This window comes from Schistocerca americana, chromosome 8 (genome assembly GCF_021461395.2).
Source record: "Schistocerca americana isolate TAMUIC-IGC-003095 chromosome 8, iqSchAmer2.1, whole genome shotgun sequence".
NCBI lineage: Eukaryota > Metazoa > Arthropoda > Insecta > Orthoptera > Acrididae > Schistocerca > Schistocerca americana.
The window spans coordinates 60,218,401-60,238,945 of NC_060126.1; the positions used below are offsets into that span (position 1 = coordinate 60,218,401).

The window sequence follows — 20,545 nt, forward strand, 5'->3', positions numbered from 1 at the left end:
AGGAAAAGGAGCTGGCTATTTTCCGTGCCGAAGCTCTCCCGTGGTGCAAGAGCGGCAGCTAGTTGTCTTCTGATCGGCTGCACGTTGTATCGAACGAAGACGGCTGCTTCAGGTACAGATGTTCAGAACAAACTGGCGTTATTAGCTGTTTTGGTGCTAAGCAATGTAGAAATGCATGCTAATGAGAGAAGAAGAAAGAAAGAATGGATGAAAAACTGGATTAAGAGGAGAAACACTGGAAAAGGTGTGCTCTCCATGCTTCATAAAGAGTTTATGTTAGTTCGCATAACACCTACTTTTGTTTGAAAAGTATCACCATTTCATTACTGTTTGATTTTATAAATATGACTGTTATATATGACTATTTTATAGGATAGAAGATCATACATCCTTTGCAAATTTTATACGAATGGATGTATTGGTATTTGCAACTCTTTCGAGTGCCTCTGCACGCAAGTGTTTATTATAATAGTTTGCACTACAGACACTGTTCTTCCCTATAAGTAAATATCACTGCTTCAATCGCTTCCTTGCACCACTGCAGTGCCATTATTTAATAATTATAAGAACTCCCTACCGCACCTCACAACAGCAGAAAAGCAACTATCAACAAAGGCTTCCCGCCCAAGATTTCGGCGTCTGACGTCACAAACTAAACGCCTCACGATTGGCCAACGCAGGTAGCACGCAGGGAATCTTGCAAGAAAAATAGCACCGGACCTATCCTGGAAATCTTACAAGGTTCCCAGCAAGGTAGCCCGCGCGAGCCAGCAAGGAAACTCAGCGAATCCTGCTCCGTGTGAGACGGGCTTAAGGGTCAGGAAGTCGTCGCGAAGGTATATCTGTCTCGAGTGTAGCCTCTTATTAGAGTGAAATGCGGACGGTAAAAAGTTCTGACGAGAAGAGGGCAGTAGCTTCCTAAATGTGGCGCTACAGAAGAGTGCCAAAGATTACACGGGTAGACGACGTAAGCGATAAGTACGTAGTGACGGAAGTTGTGCCACGACTCGACCAGAGAAACGGACAGGTCGATACGACGCCAATTCAGTACCGGGAGGGAGGTGCGGGTGGTAAAATGTGCAGAGAAAGACCGAGACAGGAATAGGGTAAGCGGGTGCGCGACACTCACACGTTGCCCTGGTCGTCCGGCTCGAGGCAGCAGACCCAGTCGCGGAAGGCGAAGAGGCGCAGCGCCAGGTCGCGAGCGGCGCGCGGCCGCTTGGCCGGCGGGCCCGCGTCGCCCGTGCTGGGGTCGGCGGGCAGGCGGTGCTTGCCGAGCCTGGCGGCGGCGGCGGCCAGAGGCGAACCCACCACGTCTCCGGCGGCGGGCATCCTCGAGCTCGGCGACGGCGTCCGGTGCGTCTGGGGCGGCGGCGACGACGACACAGGTCCTGCGGGCAGAGGCGACGAGACTTCGATTAAGACACGAACAACCATCTGTCAGCCTACACGAGTCCCGACCCACTCCACTCTGCGATTACGGCGCCACTCTGTTACTTCTTAATTAACTTCACTGCGTTTACGCTCTACGAGACCCCGACCGATTTTAAAAACGGGGTTTTGTCTTGGCTATTATTGAGGTAATAACGCGATAAGCATTCCGGGGCTGCTCAACCCCATCAAACTACTCTTAATGGGAAGGCATACAACCCCATCAAACCACTCTCAATGAAAAGGAATGCAATCACGGGACAGGCTAGAAGCTGCGAGAAGGGGCTATTAGCTACGTTACGCTTTCTAGCCACTGGCAGAAGTTAAGAGGACCTCAAATTTAGTACTGTGCTATTTCCACCATTATTAAATAAAATGATCCGTGAACTCTACAACGTGATTATTTTTAGTTGACTCAGAAAATACACCAAAATGCAAAATAAAAAAGAGACATTCGTGTAAAAGTTATTAATTTATTTATGTATGTAGCATGAAAGATGACATGTACGCGTATGGCACTCATTTCAAATTCTAACAAAGTTTACAAACGTTGCTGGCACACATCACATAAATACAACCAGAGATATGTGAGAAATGAAGAATTTGGCAACTGTCATACCTGCAAAAAAATTTCACACTTTGCCCCTCACAACAGAAGGCTCGGATAAAGGCTAGACTAACACTTAAAACAATGAAGCAATGAAGCAAGGTACGTGTATTTTACAAATTAAAGTCCACAGAATGTCGATATTTCTGTTTTTAGATTTCATATCCAGTAAATACCGCGAATAAAACCTAAAAACAGACGACAAAACGCTGATCTTATGCTATTGGTGTACTGTCTCTGCGTATGTTGTTGAAGCCTCTATTCACCAGAAATATAAGCATTACGGTGGCGTCAGTACTTTCGTTGTCCACTGTTTGTAAACTCTTTAAGTACAGTTACACCACATTAGGCTATTTTATAAACGACACTACTGCAGTATTGATTGTAATATACAACAACGGATTCTGTGTATGCTCCAAAAGTTTACAACACGTAGTGGACAACAAAGATAAGGTAGACACTCATAGTGATGGAAGAACCAAAATACGTAAAAAGAGAAAGTCGATTTCTGATGAACAGAGCAGTCCATAATACACCCCCGTCACGGTGACAGAGGGGGGGGGGGAGGAGAGGGGGTGAGGGGCGGGATGATGATGATGATGATGCTGATGCTGATAGTCTGCAGAGCGGTCAAGTTCCAGATCTTCCCATTTCCAGTCTCGGCACTTCTCGAACAATGATGCGATGATGAGGACAACACCCAGTCCTTCCCCAATAAGGGCTTCTGCTCCGCCACTAATGACATGCTCGTCAACGGGACGTTAGAACGTACCCCCGCCCCCCCCCCCCCCCTCACCCATCACCCAAAAAATCCCTCTGCAGCTCGTGGTTTAGTGGCAAGGGTTCCTGCCTCTGGATCACGGGGTCCCGGGTTCGATTCCCCACCGGGTCTAGGATTTTTTCCACCCAATCACCAGATGAAGATAGAGAGGGCTGAATGTAGTATCGTGATTGGACTGTGTAAAAATTCGGACTTTGTACGGGCGTGAAATTAAACATTTTTATTCACTGGCCGGAAAACTTAACGCTATCGGAATGAAATCAAGGTCATCCCATCCACTTTTTCTAGAAAAAGGCTTAAAATTCAATTCTTGCCTATATATTACTAGTCTTTGTAAAATTATTCGCAAATTAAATCAAATCATCAGTGTTTCAGCAAGAAATGAATCAACTACACTGTCCGCAGACATTTGTCTCTACACAGATAGCCATCAGCAAAATTTACAGTGACATGTAACTGAAAAATTTAGTCTTTGAACACTGCTTGAATATACTACTACTGAATATAAAACACACCGTAGTGGCGCGCTCTGTCGGCTGTGTCGATAATATCCAGTTCTCTTCCATCTTAAATAGCATAGAACAAGAATGGACTGATTTTCCTACACAGGCAAAGCCGTGACAACCTAATGGAGTTCGTCAACTTCTTCCTACAAAAAACGCTTCACATTGATTAGGGGTCTGTTGTACGCCAACAGTTTTGTAAACGGATGTAACTGTCATAGTCCGTGTGATAATCTGCACATTTATGTTTAAAAGACGCAGGGCCGTCCGAACGTGTGTGGCTACGGAAGAATGTATCCTAATTTATTTAAATATCTGGAAACGAATGATTCGCTTCTTTCGAGTAATGACTGCTACTATTTCTTCACTTTTTATGCGGCTTGCTACCACTTGTAACTATATAAAAAATTCAACAATAATGATATGGGCTATCTTTGGGTTCCATCATCGGAAGTTTCAGAATTTAAACAGCTCTTTTCCACAGTTGCGCTTTTTACATAGCAGATGGGCTAGTGTTAGAAGAATGTGATGCAATTCTCAGTGGTCTGCAGCTGACGTGATGTCAATTGACGTCACGAGTTTTGACTCAATAGTATGTAACATTTTACTAAGATTTGAAGCTCCCTTTATGTTCTTCCGTGTTTGAGATATTAAAACGGGGTTGTTTTGAAAATCCGCCTTATGCAAACACAATTAGTTTCTTTTTTTTTTTTAATATTTACCCAGACACGTTTCGACACCTGTGTGTCATCTTCTGTAGGTCAAATTTTCATTTATTAAAATTACATCGCTAAATGACCTACTTTTGACAGCATGTCATCTGCAAAATTTTCCGTCCTGTTTCGTGTCTCGATCAACTGCTGTTCAGTGCACTGTCTCCACACAGTTTTTCACAGAATTTTTTTCTGTCGCTAGCTCACCTCCCATGCGCATACTGCATGGAGTCAAGTGTGTGTGTGTTCAGATTACGCTTCGCCACAATGTGTGAAAAGTGCATGGGAGGTGAACTAGTGAACTTTCACATTCTGTCAACTGTGTGGAGACAGTGCACTGACCAGCAGTTGATCGAGACGCCAACCAGACACACGAAACAGGACGGCAAATTTTTCTGTATAGAGAGATAGAGAGAGAGAGAGAGAGAGAGAGAGAGAGAGAGAGAGAACAAAAAACCGGTGTATAATAATGCAGTTCATTTAGCGACGTAATTTTACGAAAAATATGACCCACAGAAGATGACACATCGTTGTCGAAACATGTCTGGGTAAATATATAAAAAATAACCTAACTGTGTTTGCATAAGGCGATTTTCAAAACAACCCAATAGTATGTTAACATGTTTATTTGACCGCATTCTACAATCGGTGTCCAAAGTTTGCGTGCAAAGGAAGAGTAATACGTTTGCAAAGATTTGTGGCTAATTGAAAAAAAAATATTTAAAAAGCAGCGAATTTATAAAATGAGTAATGTGCACGAAATTCAGTACTACACCTTCCACTGACAATCTTATTTGCTGTTGTGTTCGAGAGAGAGAGAGAGAGAGAGAGAGAGAGAGAGCTACCTCGTACGCTAAATAGCAAAGGTTTGCATCTGGCAATACAGTAACTAACGGGTAAAGTTAATTCGAAACTGATCCTAGGTCCAGACAGAGTAAGAACAACGCGCCATCTGTTGCGGGGCTTTTTTATTCTTAAAAAATGTTAATATGACGTGTGCAACTGGCAGCCGACTTCCCACATGAGAACCTGCACCTTCTTAATTACCTCCTTTGGGTTCTGAAAAACTGATACTTGCGTCATGCATTGTATTATTCTGTCGGCGTCATGCATTGTATTATTCTGTCGTGTATAAATAAATAATTTCTGGCAATATTTGCAGAATTAAACTGAATGAAGGTAGAAGAAAAGGATGCACGGGTAACGAAACCTGGCTCAAAAACTGTACGTACAAATAAATTCAAACTTAATAGCTCATACATGCCAGCGAATACATGGGGAACTAGACTGACTTATAGCGTCCCTAATGTTTACGTTGGCTCCTTATTTAAAGCACCTTTCCTTATAAAAATTAAAAAAAAGGTAAATTCGGAAAACTTCGATAATGGGCAAGTGTCCGGCTAGTCTTCTTATGTTTTCTGTCTTTATATATCAAAATATGAAAAATGGAAGAGGGTCCATTATGTTAACTTTTACCGCTATTTGGGTATGAAGGGATTTAACAAAATTCGGGCGAGCTCAGTGACCATCGTTGTCAGAAATACACTGAAGCGCCAGAAAGAGGAAGGAGAAAAAAAAGTCCGGTATACGTATGCGTATTCAAATAGAGATATAGGTAAACAGGCAGAATATGGCACGCCGATCGGCAAAGTCTATATGAGACAAGTGTGGCGCAGTTTTTAGATCAGTTACTGTTGCTACAATATCAGGTTTTTATGATTTACGTGAGCTTGAACGTGGTGTTATAGACGGCGCACGAGCCATGGGACACAGCATCTCCGTGGTAGAGATGAAGTGGGGACTTTCCTGTAGGACCATTTCAGGGGTGTACCGTGAATATCAGGAATCCGGTAAACATCGAATCTCCGACATCGCTGCGGCCGGAAAAAGATCCTGAAAACGGAACCTACGACGACTGAAGAGAACCGTTCAACATGACAAAAGTGCAACCGTTACGCAAACTGCTGCTGATTTCAATGCTGGGCATCAACAAGAGTCAGCGTGCGAACCAGTCAACGAAACATCATCGATAAGGACTTTCGGAGCCGAAGGCTCACCCGTGTACGCTTGATGACTGCACGACTCAAAAGTTTTACGCCTCGCCTGGGCCCATCAACACCGACATTGGACTGTTTACGACTGGAAGCACGTTGCCCAGTCGGACGAGTCTCGTTTCAAAATATATCGAGCGGATGGACGTGTTCGGATATGAAGATAATCTCATGAATCCGTGGACCCTGAATGGCAGCAGAGGACTGTTCAAACTCAGTAATGGTGTGCAGTTGGAACGATGTGGGACTCCTGATCCGTCTGGATACGCCTCTGACAGGTGACACGCATGTAACCATCCTGTCTGATCACCGGCATCCATTCATGTCCATTGTGCATTCCGAGGGACTTTGGCTATTCCAAGAGAGCAATGAGACACACACGTCGAGAATTGCTACAGAGTGGCTCCAGCAACATTCTTCTGACAAACTATTCGGCTGACCACCAAACTCCACAGACAATTACATTTGGGACACGTTGCAACGTCCTGTTTAGAAGTGATCTCCACCCCCCCTCGTACTCTTACGGATTCATGATGTCAATTGCCCCAGCACTACTTCAGACATTAGTCGAGCCCGTACCATGTCGTGTTGCGTCACTTTAGCGTGCTCGCGGGGGCCCTAGGCAGGTGTACCACTTTCTTTGGCTCTTCAGTGTATATTCACTGTATCTGACTAGTTAAACTACCAACTATCTCCTAAATGACACACATTGATGTCAATTTGCACACTCGTCTGACACGATTTCATCATATAGGATAATCCGTACATTTACATTCAAATCAATCCGGAGGCTTTTTTCCCACAAAACCCGGGCAGATTCTTGTCTCGTCAACTGACTCAGCGCTGACAAAAAGTCAATAACGATACCGCTTTTACATATTACAGGACTCATAGCTTTGTACCTGAAAACGCTCTGAAAATTCCAGACTGGTTGTAAAATAAAAGCAATCATCGGAGCTGTCGTGTCTGAATATATCCTGGATTTCATTCAGTAAACAAAATAGTAGAAATGCAGACAAATTTCCATGCAGTGTCGAATGGAAACTGTTCCCGTCTTCGTATTCAATGTCAAGCTGTTGATGGATCTAGAGGAACAATACGCATGCGTGAACAAACTATGCGAATCCCTAGAAACTTCAACTCATGGCAAAATAAAACACTGAATGCCAATGTGACGGAATCTCTGGACGGAGCCGTGCAAAGTGCACGCGGTTAACTACTTTACATAGCCCATAGCACAAAGACGCGGTTAATCTGAGCTAGTACTATGCCAGCGGCGGATTTTACGCGAGTCGCCGTCCGCGTACAAACGTGCCGTGTTGCGACACTTCGCTGTACACCCGTCGACGTAAGCAGGGGCAGCTGGGGTTATCCGTGGTGCTACAGATGCGTGCGCGAGGGGGGGGGGGGGGGGGGGGGGGGGAGTACGGGCGGCGGGGAATGTAAACAAACTGTGTTGCGTACACACGTTCTCCACAAAACGCTACTATACTGTGCACTTGCGCACTAAGGCATGCACTATAATCGGCAAATGGCAACAAATTACGCTAAGATGGATAAAATATTAAACGTTATTTGTAATACCATGCTCATCTCGTTTTATTAACGTAAAACGTCCTCTGTGGTCTGAAATGTTTCCCTGCCGACTTCTCCAAAATTTTTGAGAAGGTGATGTGTTTTAGGATGTTTTAGAATACTATCTTATCTTGACAACAATATCCTTAGAGAATCACAGTTTGTATTTCAAAACGGTTGCTCTACTGAGAATACCATTTACATGTTCACTCACCAAAAATTAAATAATATAGAGCCGGATGGTATTTTCTGCGACTTATCGAAGGCATTTGACTGTGTGAATCACAGTATTCTCTCAGATAAATTTAAGTGTCATGGGATTGATGGTATAGCCAACAAATATATGTAACATCTACTCAAAAGAATTCAGGAAGCTGTTCTTACTAATTAAACCATAATCCTGACTGGGGGGGGGGGGGGGGAGAGAAATCACGTATGGGGTTACCCAAGGCTCAATCTTAGACCCACTATTGTGCCTCATATGTATGCGATCTTTCAATCAGAATTAGCTCCATTTGCAAATGACGCCAACGTTGTACTTACTCCAAGCATGCACATAGAAACAGATGAAATGGTAAACAAAATTCTTAAAGTATCGGGTCTAGTGCAGCAGGGGATACAACCCGTCGGCTTTGGACAAGGACGTCACAAGCCGCCAGAGAGCAGTTTACCATTTTCGCTTTTGCTGTTATGTTTCAGTTTAGTTTTTTTACTGATTGCTTAATAAAGTGGATCTGTTTATTCTATCTCGTGAGATTTTTTTTTTTAAGTCAAAAAACACTTATCAGCCACTGAAGGGAGCTACAACACTAAGAAGAATCGCTTCTCGATTGGCCACTTGTGACGTCATTGTCCAAAGCCGACGGGTTGTATCCCCTGCTGCACTAGTCCCAAAGTATCTATGACTGGTTTTCTGCAATTAAATTTTAAAAAGGCGCAGTATATTCAGTTCTGCACGAGTCCTACGCCAATGTAAGTGTGATACATAGAGAGGAAATAATAAATAGAGTGGAAACTTGAAAATTCTTAGGTGTCTATATTGATGAAAATTGGAATTGCAAAAAAGTACATTTGGAACCCCTAAAACAACTCAGTTCAGCCACATTTGCACTTAGAATCACTGCAAATTTTGGGAAGAGAGAGATCAGCAAGTTGACATATATCGCATATTTTCATTCCATAGTTTATTATAGAATAATGTTCTGGAGTAACTCATCTTTAAGAAAGAAAGTGTTCATTGCGCAAAAAGGTGCTGAAGAATAATATTTGGCGCTGGCCCACAATTATCTTTTAGACAGCTGTTTATGATTTTTTTTCCTTTTTTCATAACGTTTTAGGGCGCAAAACAGCTATGGTCACAAGCGTCCATGCTATTTATGGAGTTGGGCATTCTGACTACTGCCTCACAGTATATTTATTCCCTTGACGTTTAACAAATAATCCACTACAGTTCAAAAGGAACAATGCCAAAAGGAAAAATTACAATCAACAATGTAGCAACGAAAAATTTTGATCACTTATCCAGCAATATACAATGTCTGACAGGCAGCAAAGTAAAAGTCTGAAAACAACCTGAGAAAATTTCTCCTTGAAAACTCCCGTTCCGTAGCATTTTCATTACTATAAAGCGCAAAAGGTTGTGGGCAAGACTCACTAACTCGCAGCTTCTGTGTATAGTTTTCTGTTTTGGAGAGAAAAAAAGAGAGAGAGAGAGACCCTTAGAAGTGTTCTGAATGTAACCAATTGTACAAATTAATTTGAAATGTTAATGTAATATGACTCGTTCCACAACATTACGATCTACCGTGCAAAGTGATCCATGGAACATGAAACTAATATTTAGAATTTTGGATTGCTTTCTAGATGTAAAACAGTCCGCTACAAAATAAATTGACGTGTGATTGTTACGTCATTACGTAATTATCTGTAGTTGCGTACACACCTTAAACATGTATTTTCAATGCTACCACGGGCATACTAATAAAAACCTTTTTAATGATAGTGCCAACAATTTTTAAACTGTTTGTAGCTGATAAACGCGTGAATGCATACTAGTTGGCCCACATAGATACTATAAAGTCGGGTGCGCGACATGGATGCTAGAATTCGGCCAGACTTATCGCCATCCGTATAAATATATATTTCATCTACGGTTACCTCGCTTGCAAATTTTCCCAGTAACAAAATCTATGAAATTAAAAGTCGATACGACCATGTTTATCGAAACACCGCTTTAAGTGGACGCGAATTATAATCCTGTTGTTGAAAGAAGCTGCAGGAGCAGAATCCAACCTTCTGTCGGTGGCAGATACAACCAATGTCTCAGGTGTTCCACATGTCGACGGGGCACAATTGTGCACGCCTGTCGTCCCTGTACCAATACCGGACAACATGCGTCTGCGATAAGTTACTAGCAGTCGGTCAGAAAGAAGTCTATTGCAAGAGCGGGAACAGGGATGCATCGAAAAGAAAGTCACGCTTTAACGTCACGAACACACAGATTGCGAGACACGTCCTTGCCAAGATGTGACGTGACGCGGCGCGTCCTGTTGACGCTGATGCTGTGGAAGCATCGTTGCAAACAGGGCCGGTGCGCTTTCGCTCCCTACCTGGAAAATGGCGGTAGGTCTTAGAGGTAGAACCACGACTGAAGTCACTGTAAGAAATTATTTTCCTGTCCTTAAAGAAGCTGGTTCCGCGTCCCGAGAGCAGATACTACTACTACTACTACTACTACAACAACAAGAAAGCGAAAGGCAGGCAGGCAGGCAGGCTGGCTGGCGCTGGCTGGCTCGCTCGCTCGCTCTCTCTCTCTCTCTCTCTCTCTCTCTCTCTCACTACCGACAGTTGATGTTCAATAGTACTACTGATCGCTTACAAAACACTCGCGCGACCCATCGTAGAATATCGCTCTAGTGTGCGTGACACATACCAAATTCGACTAGCAGGGATTAATGAACGTATACAGGTTTTTAAACTACCTTTCTTCCATCAAATGCATCGGGAATAAACCCTATTTAGTGGTACATTGGTAGTTAACATTTGGGATCATGTAAATTTATCGTGCCAATGGGTAATGTCGAAGATGGATATAACTAACGGGAGCATACACCTGTCACTCCGAAGCTCTTCCTCAATGAGGCTAGCCTTTCTTTACCACTCCACATTCTGCATTTAATGCTACAAACAGAAACAAAATCCATAAAATCACTGTCGCTAATGCTACACAGCATGTTCCATCAATCTAGTTCGGAACAAAGTAACGCTACCTTGCTAACTGGAGCGTAGCTGGAGAACGTGGCACCGTATCGCCGCACCAAAGCGTGCCGGGTTCGACTCACTGATTCTTCTCACAATCCGCGACGCCAGTCTGTCGCCGTGCTCTTCACGTACTACCCGACAATGCGCACACAATACGGGAAGAGCAGAGGGCAGAGAAACGCGCACTGGACATTTCACTACACCAACAAAGCAACTTTGAACGTCCGACAACGGGACGGGTTGCGACGGTACGAAAATGCTAGCGACGAACCTCCTCGCCTGGACGTCGGCGAACGGCGCGCGATGACGATGACACTGCCGGGAACGGGGAGCAGGGCGACCATGGCGCGGCGGCCGCGGGCGGCGGGAGCCTCCGCTGGAGGCTGCGCTGGAAACTCAAGGGGCGCCACGGCTGCTCAGCGCGCTAGAAAGCGACCCGGTCCAAACGACGGTCTGGCCACGACTGACCGCCCCCAGCGCGCCGTGGCGACGGCAGCGCCGCGCCGCGCCTCCCGGGGAAAAACCTCCGGCTCGGCCGCACTTGCGCCACACCGCGCCGCACGTGTACTTCACAACGCGCTCTTCCTTGCACAACGTCACACTTCCGTGTTTGATTTCTACTTGCCGGCGTCCGTATCACCCGCGGTAACCACCTACACAAGTAACTCCTGCCTAATGCATCGAGGTCTTTCGTCATTCAGCTTCCCAAATAGCCAGTACAGTTGAATGCAATTTTGTCAAATTAGAACACGGCTGGAGGCCCTGTGAAATAAATTATTGTTGCGTACAGCAGTCAGCCACAAATCTGTCGGTGGCGCTGTACACCAACAATCCGGTAAAGTTTACTGAATTTCGGTTTTTTCGTCTACTGAAAAACACTTGTTTCTATTTACCATCATCGGTGAGGCTGTTTCTGTAAAAATATTACACAAAATCCGTGACTTTTTCTCTTGATCGCCTAGAAAGTATAAGTGAACTTTTCATTTCCCTTTGATTACTCACCTGAAACAACTTTAATTGTGAAAGTGTATATCAACACTTGATTTGCTTTTTTGGGGTGACATCACGTCGTCTGCAAATCAATCGGAAGATTTAAGAACTTATTATTTTTGAATATTTTTTTCCGAGTAGTACGGTAGTGCCGTATATTCTGTATTTTCACGTTCGGCTGTATTGTACATCTCTGGAGTGTTTTCCTTGTTGGCTGTCATTCTATATACTTCACTCTCACCTAATATAACTCCGCCGAAACATTATAATATGTATTAACCAACTGCTCTCCGCTGGTACTTTGGAGAATATTTTCTACATTAAAAAAAAGCCCATAATCAGAACACTGCTGTAATATTTAAATGATGTTGAATATTACAGCACTGTTTTTCTGTTGTTTAGTCACAATAGTGCTTGTAATTATAATCAACAAGGAAAACACACCGAAGATGTGTAAGTACAGACCACCGCCACCACTTACTCTTGAAAAAACTATTCGAAAATAACTCTTTTAAACAAATTCTTCAAACAACTTTGAAGGTGACATGCTGTCAAGTCATAAAAACTAGCGAAACTGTACAAATGCATCTTCACATTTAATGTATTTCCGAGTCAGCAAAGACAAAAAAATAGACTACGCTCTTGGTGTATTTTTTGGCCTAAAAAAGAAAACCAACGATGAACTTAGCATTTTAAAGAAATAAATCGTGACCTACCGAAGAAACCAAATTGAATACGGCATACCCAGTAAAACGTAATAAGCAAACAATATGAAGTTTGGGAAAAAAATAACGAAACTTGAAGAAATCCATCAAAAACATAACCACGAAGTCTTTCGCGTCAGACTTGTTACAGTAAATGTTCTCGATTTGTTGCATTAATTCTCTATGAGAATGCGAGCTTTGGACAGTATCCACAACTGCCATCTTTAAGAAAGCAGAAGTAACAGAACCAAAACGATAGCGATGCTCTGCCGGCCGCAGGTGGCCGAGCGGTTCTAGGCGCTTCAGTCTGGAACCGCGCGACCACTACGGTCGCAGGTTCGAATCCTGCCTCGTTGGTGTTAACGTGAGATGTTAAGTACCATAGTGCTCAGAGCCATTTGAACCATTTGAACTATGGGACTTAACAGCTGAGGTCATCAGTCCCCTAGAACGTAGAACTACTTAAACCTAACTAGCCTAAGGACATCACACACATCCATGCCCGAGGCAGGATTCGAACCTGCGACCGTAGCGGTCGCGCGGTTCCAGACTGAAGCGCCTAGAACCGCTAGGCTACTACAGCCGTCATTTAAAGTTCTTCCCCAACTTCCTTATTGATATGGTGCATGTACAATTTTAACGAACACTGGATTCGCATTCAGCAGTGCGTGGGAGCTGTGTGATTCTGTTAATTCTTCCACTGTCAGTTGTTTACCTGACAATGACAAAGGTAGTTGTTTACCTGACAATGACAAAGGTGGACATGTCGAAAGCTCGGATATTCATGTTTAACGAGACCATGTGGCTCGGTAAAATTTTAGACCATAAAAAAAATTAGTTTTCACGATTACAGCCAAATAACTTAATTCTTTACAAATAACGATGGATTGCATTTAGACCTGTGTCTCTCGCCTTCAAAAAGAACCCCTCGGAATACAGATTGAGAAATTATAATATTCGGGTTGTACCACCAGAAAATTCACGAACTATAAACTGATTTTCCTATCCTTCATTCCTCCACGCAGCCGATACAAAAAGTCACAATCGTGTTTGTTCCTGAAAGCCGTACTAATGGCATCAAATCTTTACGGGGTAATTCTGCCCGCCTAAAAGTATGCTATGTCGCTTTATCCAACTGAAACCTGACGTGATATTGTGGAAAGTTGTGCAATACAAGAGCAATGAACAAATGCAACACCTCAATCCCAAAAGCCGATCATTCTGACTATTCTCTATTCTATATCCAGACACTCCCTTCTTCCCGTTTCTTATTAATTCACAAGTTATTTTAACCACGTACTCAATAACCTCACGATCTTCTGTTAAGACAACATCGTCCCCATCAAACTGTAATTTACGTATAACTTTTCCAAGTTTGATAGTCATCTGGCTACAATTTCTAGACCAATGTTTCCATGACAGAGAGGGGCTTTTCGACACACACCACAATGTCGGCAGTTCAAAGTGCCACCAATCTTAACGAGAAAATTTCCGTTCCATCTGTTTGTTTTAGTCAACGCTTTTGTTAATAACTAACAACAGTTTCTTATTCACACGAGCGACCTCAGTAAAATATCTTTAACCAGATCAGCCGACCAAAGCTGCTCCATTAAATATTCACAAAGTGATTATTTTCGTACGTATTAGTTTTACGGTCGTCCCCTTTGTCGTTTATGAGTTATACAAAACTAGCGACTTCTCCGTAAATACTGGTCTGTGTGAAAAATGGTGCACAACATTTCGATTACTTTTTGGAAATAAAATGTACTTCAAAATGGTTCTAATGGTTCTGAGCACTGTGGGACTTAACATCGAAGGTCATCAGTCCCCTAGAACTTAGAACTACTTAAACCTAACCAACCTAAGGACATCACACACATCCATGCCAGAGGCAGGATTCGAACCTGCGACCGTAGCGGTCGCGCGGTTCCAGACTGAAGCGGCTAGAACCGCTCAGCCACACCGGCCGGCACACGTTACTCGTTTGATTTTCTATACACATAGAAAAGACATCCTGCTTAGTTTCAATAACGTACGTGAAAGGCAACCATGTCTGAGGCCTCTACCTACGGGAAAGCAATGGAAAAATTATGAGTATTTCTCAACTACACACACTATTTTAGTAAAACACCACCATACGCTTTTTTTATGTATTACATTATCAAGCGTCGCTCTTTTCGATATTCTATGACTTACGTTCGTTGGGACGAACAGGCTATTGACACAGGCTCTCTCATTCTAAATCCATTCTGATATTCAAGTTCTGTAATATCACAGCTAAACTCGTTCGTGTGGAACACCAACATGCAGAAGACAAAAGATACATACGTTCAGGTTATTTCCGAATAGCGCTCACCTATGGCTCAGAGAAGGATTAAAGAAGAAAGATGAAATTTATGACAACGCCAATAAAGATGAGAATGGGAATTTAAGCAAAAATAAATAAATAAAATTGCCCGTGATACTACGGAGAAGCAGCAACTGAGTTACGGTCACTTGAGGTGACAACTTGCTGCCGCAAAGAAACTGGGAAAAGAAACGCGGTAAAGCAGAGAGAAGGCAGGTGGACATATTGAAAATTGCTATGGCAAGAACTATGTACCTTCAAATGGATGTAGGTTGCAGTAGATATGCAGACGTGAAGAGGCTTGATGGGTTAGATTAAAGTGGAGAGCTGGATAAAACCAGACTCCGGACTGAAGACCGCAGCACCGATGATTAGAAGTAGTTCACAGGTGGATGTCACACTAAATAAAATGTACTGGCGGTCAGGGATCGACAAATGGACTATGACGTTTTAAGACAAATAAAAATGTTCTGGCGGTCAGGAAATGACAAATGGACTATGACGTTTTAAAATAAGTCGCCTCTGGGCACATGGACAGAAGGAGCCCATTGCATTTCCACGAGATGGTCGTTACTGACTGCACATTCACGAACGGTCAGCGGTATAGCTGCGGAGCCAGGGGCAGGAACAAGAAAGTTCCAGCATGACTGTCTATTTGGCGGGCCTTCCCCTGTTAATGTCCTCAGCGGACAGCACGTTTCCGCCTGCTTTGTACGTTTCATTTAACAGCAGGACGGGTGAACGAGGAATATCTTGGCAATTTACGAGCATACCTTTTAAAGGATCAAAGATGCAATCGCTACGAGTCTGACGCACATTATATTCCGAAGCTACGTCTTAATATGGTTGCAAAAGCATGTGCAACCGGCACAAATTGTCTGAATAAAAACATTCTGTGTCCACGGTTTAAGTAAACCTACCTTCTATTTTGTTAGACATTTATAAACTCTTCTGAGATGAAGTAGTTTACGTTTCAAATTAATTCTACTATCTGTTTAGTTCTTTACATCACTACGTAGATAGTCAAAAGATTTTATGGCTGACTACGCCATTCCTTCCAGCGCCGCACTAACACAGTGAAGGATAGTGCAAGTCGTTTCTCGTAATATTATATTTCTGAATATTAGAATTGTGAATGATTGTTGACAACAAGCTTCGTAAAAGAGAAAATATACTACGAAGCCGTTGTCAGTTTGTCAAACGGACGAAGGGCACACAACAGGAGATTCTGCAGTGGGCTCCCACTTATTACACGATTCTCTGCAACACACTTTCTTCCTCGACGACTAGTTACTCCAGCATACGAATCCATAAGACCACAGGGGATGAAAGTAGAAGTAAGTGAACTTTGACATTTTCATGTTCAAAATGTTACATCCGAATGCAAAAGTCGCAGATCCTAGATTTCCAGATCAGATTCTTATCAATAGAAACAGCCAAGAACCCAGAATATTCTGGTTCATTTAATGATTACTCTTGATGCATTATTTCTCGTTGTGTTTTCAGGCCGTGCGCAGCACAAAATCGGTATAGAGGTATTGTATTTTATTTTAGCTCACTGGTGGTCCATTTGCAGAGAACCAGTTAATAAATCTCAAGAAAATTTTATTAACACTTTGAAGCGTAAGTTTCTCCATTGGATATGATTAAATTATCTGCATAAAAAAAAGATTACTACTTTAACTTGTTGGACATACAATGGCAGATCGTTTATACCATACAAGGACAAGGGCACATCCAATGTCTACTGATTTTGGAGATGCTGTTTGGTGAACAAGTAGTAATGTCATCAACAACATTACTGCACTGGTGCACAACACAGCTACCAAATTATAACAAGCAAATGGACTATGGAAAGATGCTGGGAATGCAAAGGATAGCAATTAGAAACAGTCCGTATAACCCAGTTATACTGATGCCTAATGGGTTGTGCAATTAATTAGGGAATTAAACACAAACTGAATAAATTCTGACACCACCATTCTCAAATCTCTACACCCCACAGAGCACAGACTATGCACTTCTGGACAGGGGCTCTCCCTTGAAAGATGATGGGTTTCCTGTTCCGCAGAAAGCACTCAACGTTTTCGGTACTTTTATTACACACCCTATTCACGTCACTGAACATCTTGGAGTCAAGAACCTTGAGAGCGTCACTGCGAAGTGACCCAGATGTATTCGGCGCACTGTATTGCAGAAAAAAATGACACACTAAGCGGAAAATGTCGCTGACAATTCGTAATAGGAGATCACTAATACTACCAGGGAACTCAACTGCTCTGATAACTGAACAACATGTCATCATTCAAACACTTACAAAAAATTAGAAATTATGAATCGCCGTAGCGAAGTAATAACAGGAAGCTGTGTGTGTATGAGAGCCCACGCTACGGTTAAATACAAGAACACGAAAATAAACTAGAGGCTACAATCACGCGACACCAGTTCTAACGTCACGGGACATGACAGTAGGAACACACACATTACTTAGCGATAAAAATTAAACTAGCGTCGTCAGAGAAGAAGACGATAACAGGGTGTACTCGCAGTATTTCATAAATGAGTCAATCACCCGAAACGACATTTTAGAAAAGTGACAGGTGTTTGCTCTTTGGTTCGTGCTGACGACTCTTACCTGCCGATATTTTGAGAGAAATGTGTGTGTGAAATCTTATGTGACTTAACTGCTAAGGTCATCAGTCCCTAAGCTTACACACTACTTAACCTAAATTATCCTAAGGACAAACACACACACCCATGCTCGAGGAAGGACTCGAACCTCCGCCGGGACCAGTCCCACAGTCCATGACTGCAGCGCCCTAGACCGCTCGGCTAATCCCGCGCGGCTATTTTGAGAGAATCGTGATGTTTTTGTCTTAATAGAATTATTCTTACCAACGCTGGAGAGTCCTTCAAAACTGAAGCATAGGTGTTTGACGTTAGCTGGAACGATATATAATACATTGCTATTTCTGCCGCGATCCTATGTAATGTCAGCAGCCTTGACCTGTTACTTACATTCCTCGCCCCCTTAATGCGATTAATTTCACTGTAAATGTAACTATGCAGACCCCCATCCCCCGCTAGCACCAGCATCACCACCACCACCAGCAGCACCGCCGCCGCCGCCGCGAAGAGTTTAATAAAGTTAACAACTGTAACCCAACACTAGCCCAACCAGACGTCCCAGTTTTGCGGGGACAGTCCGGTTTTCACATATGATGGTGTCCCGAGAAGATCATTCGGGACATATAACTGTCCAGGTTTTTAATCGAGAAACAAAATGCCTGAAATAATATTTTTCATTTAATTAAATATTTGTAAAAATCAGAAGTAGGCCGTCACAAATGGTTCAAATGGCTCTGAGCACTATGGGACTTAACTTCTGAGGTCATCAGCCCCCTAGAACATAGAACTATTTAAACCTAACTAACCTAAGGACATCACACACATCCGTGCCCGAGGCAGGATTCGAACCTGCTATCGTAGCGGTCGCTCGGTTCCAGATCGTAGCGCCTAGAACCACTCGGCCACCCCGGTCGGCTCGCTCGAATAGAGTGGATAGCTTGTTCTCCAGACATGAACCCTGTCGAACATGCCTGGGATAGATTGAAACGGGCTGTTTATGGGCGACGTGACGCACCAACCACTTTGAGGGGTCTACGACGAATCGCCATTGAGGATTGGGACAATATGGACCAACAGTGCCTTGATGAACTTGTGGACAGTAAGCCACGATGAATACAGACATGCATCAATGCAAGAGGACGTGCTACTGGGTATTAGAGGTACCGGTGTGTACAGCAATCTGTACCTCTGAACGTCTCGCTGTAAGGTGGTACAACATGCAATGTGTGGTTTTCATGAGCAATAAAAGGGTTCCGAACTCTCGGAACCGAGGTGATACAAGACTTTTTTTGATGTGTGTACATCTAAGGCGTGCCTACGCACAGTAATTGTGGTACACGCTGTGGCTTACTTGCTAATAAGTCCTCGCCAGCAGCAGAGCTCTGTTCCAGCAATGACCAGATCTTGATGACGACACTCTCAGACCCTGCAGCAGTAAGCAGGTTACACTAACAATTTAGTTCCCAGCCCGTTACACGTCGTCTAGCGGTAAGCACTCCGCCGTGGGAGTGCAACGGCAGTTTCGGAACGGGGGTTCCCTGCCGCGACCAGTGCAGAATTCTGCGGGTGTCTTCTCACTTTTGCGAACTTTCTTCGACACAGTTCAACGCCTGCACGACAGAATACCATAGTCTCCCGAGTCGGAGGTGGATGCATGCAGTACAGGTTACGAGATGACGTCTGTATCCGGTCTTACGATGTCTACAATACAGACTGTTCAAGTCGTAAGCCTGGGTACCCACACCCCTCAATCTAGCACAAAGGTACTGTTGTTGCGTCTGATTTTCTCTGCCATTTTTCCTTGTAAAAATGTTTTGTATTTTTTAACGTTTTCATTTCTACATACAATCGGACATAAAGCGCAGGGGTGACAGTGACTACGGTAAACGTATACAAGCATACAATTGCAAACAATTATATCATTGTGTTATTCATTGTTTCCACTGGTGTCTTGCTTGGAATGCGCGACTAACAAAGTTCGAAGAGCCAGTAGCAGTTTCCAAATTAAACTAATCCAAACACACTTCTACTCAGTATTTATTTAGTACAAGCACGAAATACAGTATGTGGCCAGAAATCGGACACCCATCGCTGTTCGTAACAGAAACACAAGCCCATATAACTGTCTGCAACATCACTGCAGCAATTAATAGATAAAGAATTTGCGCGACTGTCTCATACACTGAAAGTGAAATTTGTTTTCATATTTCCAAAACAAGATAAACGGTTGGATTCCTGGACGAGTTGACTAACACTCAAACACCACCAAAACGTAACCCTGTGCGCTGCAAAACACAACTGCACCAACTAGTACGAACAGTCCCCCAATTTTGTGGATATGGAGTGTAATAACACTTCTAACCCTGTGGTACTTGGGTGTCATAAACAACCGACGTAACCCTACATATGCAGTCGAAGAACGTGGGGCATAGCGAACTATTCACGGAGAAAACGCTCCTAGCAACAGCTGGCATCAAGATTCTCAAATTAATGTCCCATTGTCTTGTGGCAGTGGTACTGGATTTCTGGCAGTGACTAGCTCTTGCGCAGGCGTGGGCGAGATCTTAAACATCACTACATAAATAAAACAGTGTACTGCGTCATTCACTTGTCAAACGACTGCCACACTAAAGAGTTTTATTTACATTTATCAACAGTCATCTTTACGAATGAAATGTGTAAACTTAACTACGCTTTTGTTTGTATAAATGATATTGTATGTCTTTGTAGAATTAATAGGTTACCACCTTCGACCAATACATCGTGAACCTACGTTGGTGTTGGTGTGTGTGTGTGTGTGTGTGTGTGTGTGTGTGTGAGAGAGAGAGAGAGAGAGAGAGAGTGTGAGTGAGTGAGGGGGGGGGGGGGGGGGAATTGAAAATATGCGCGTAAACAAAAGCGTTTCCCGTAACAGGAGAGATGGTATGCGAGTGTACAAACCAAAAATGAAACAG

General features: G+C 43.3%; 1 protein-coding gene across 1 annotated transcript in view; it reads right to left on the reverse strand.

Moving 5' to 3' along the window:
- LOC124545480 (B-cell lymphoma 3 protein-like) overlaps positions 1-20,545 on the reverse strand; it is a 44,037-nt gene that overhangs the window by 15,536 nt on the left and 7,956 nt on the right. Inside the window, exon 2 of the mRNA XM_047124413.1 lies at positions 1,130-1,391. Coding sequence (XP_046980369.1) covers positions 1,130-1,391 — 262 coding nt within the window. The remainder of the gene's footprint in view (positions 1-1,129; positions 1,392-20,545) is intronic.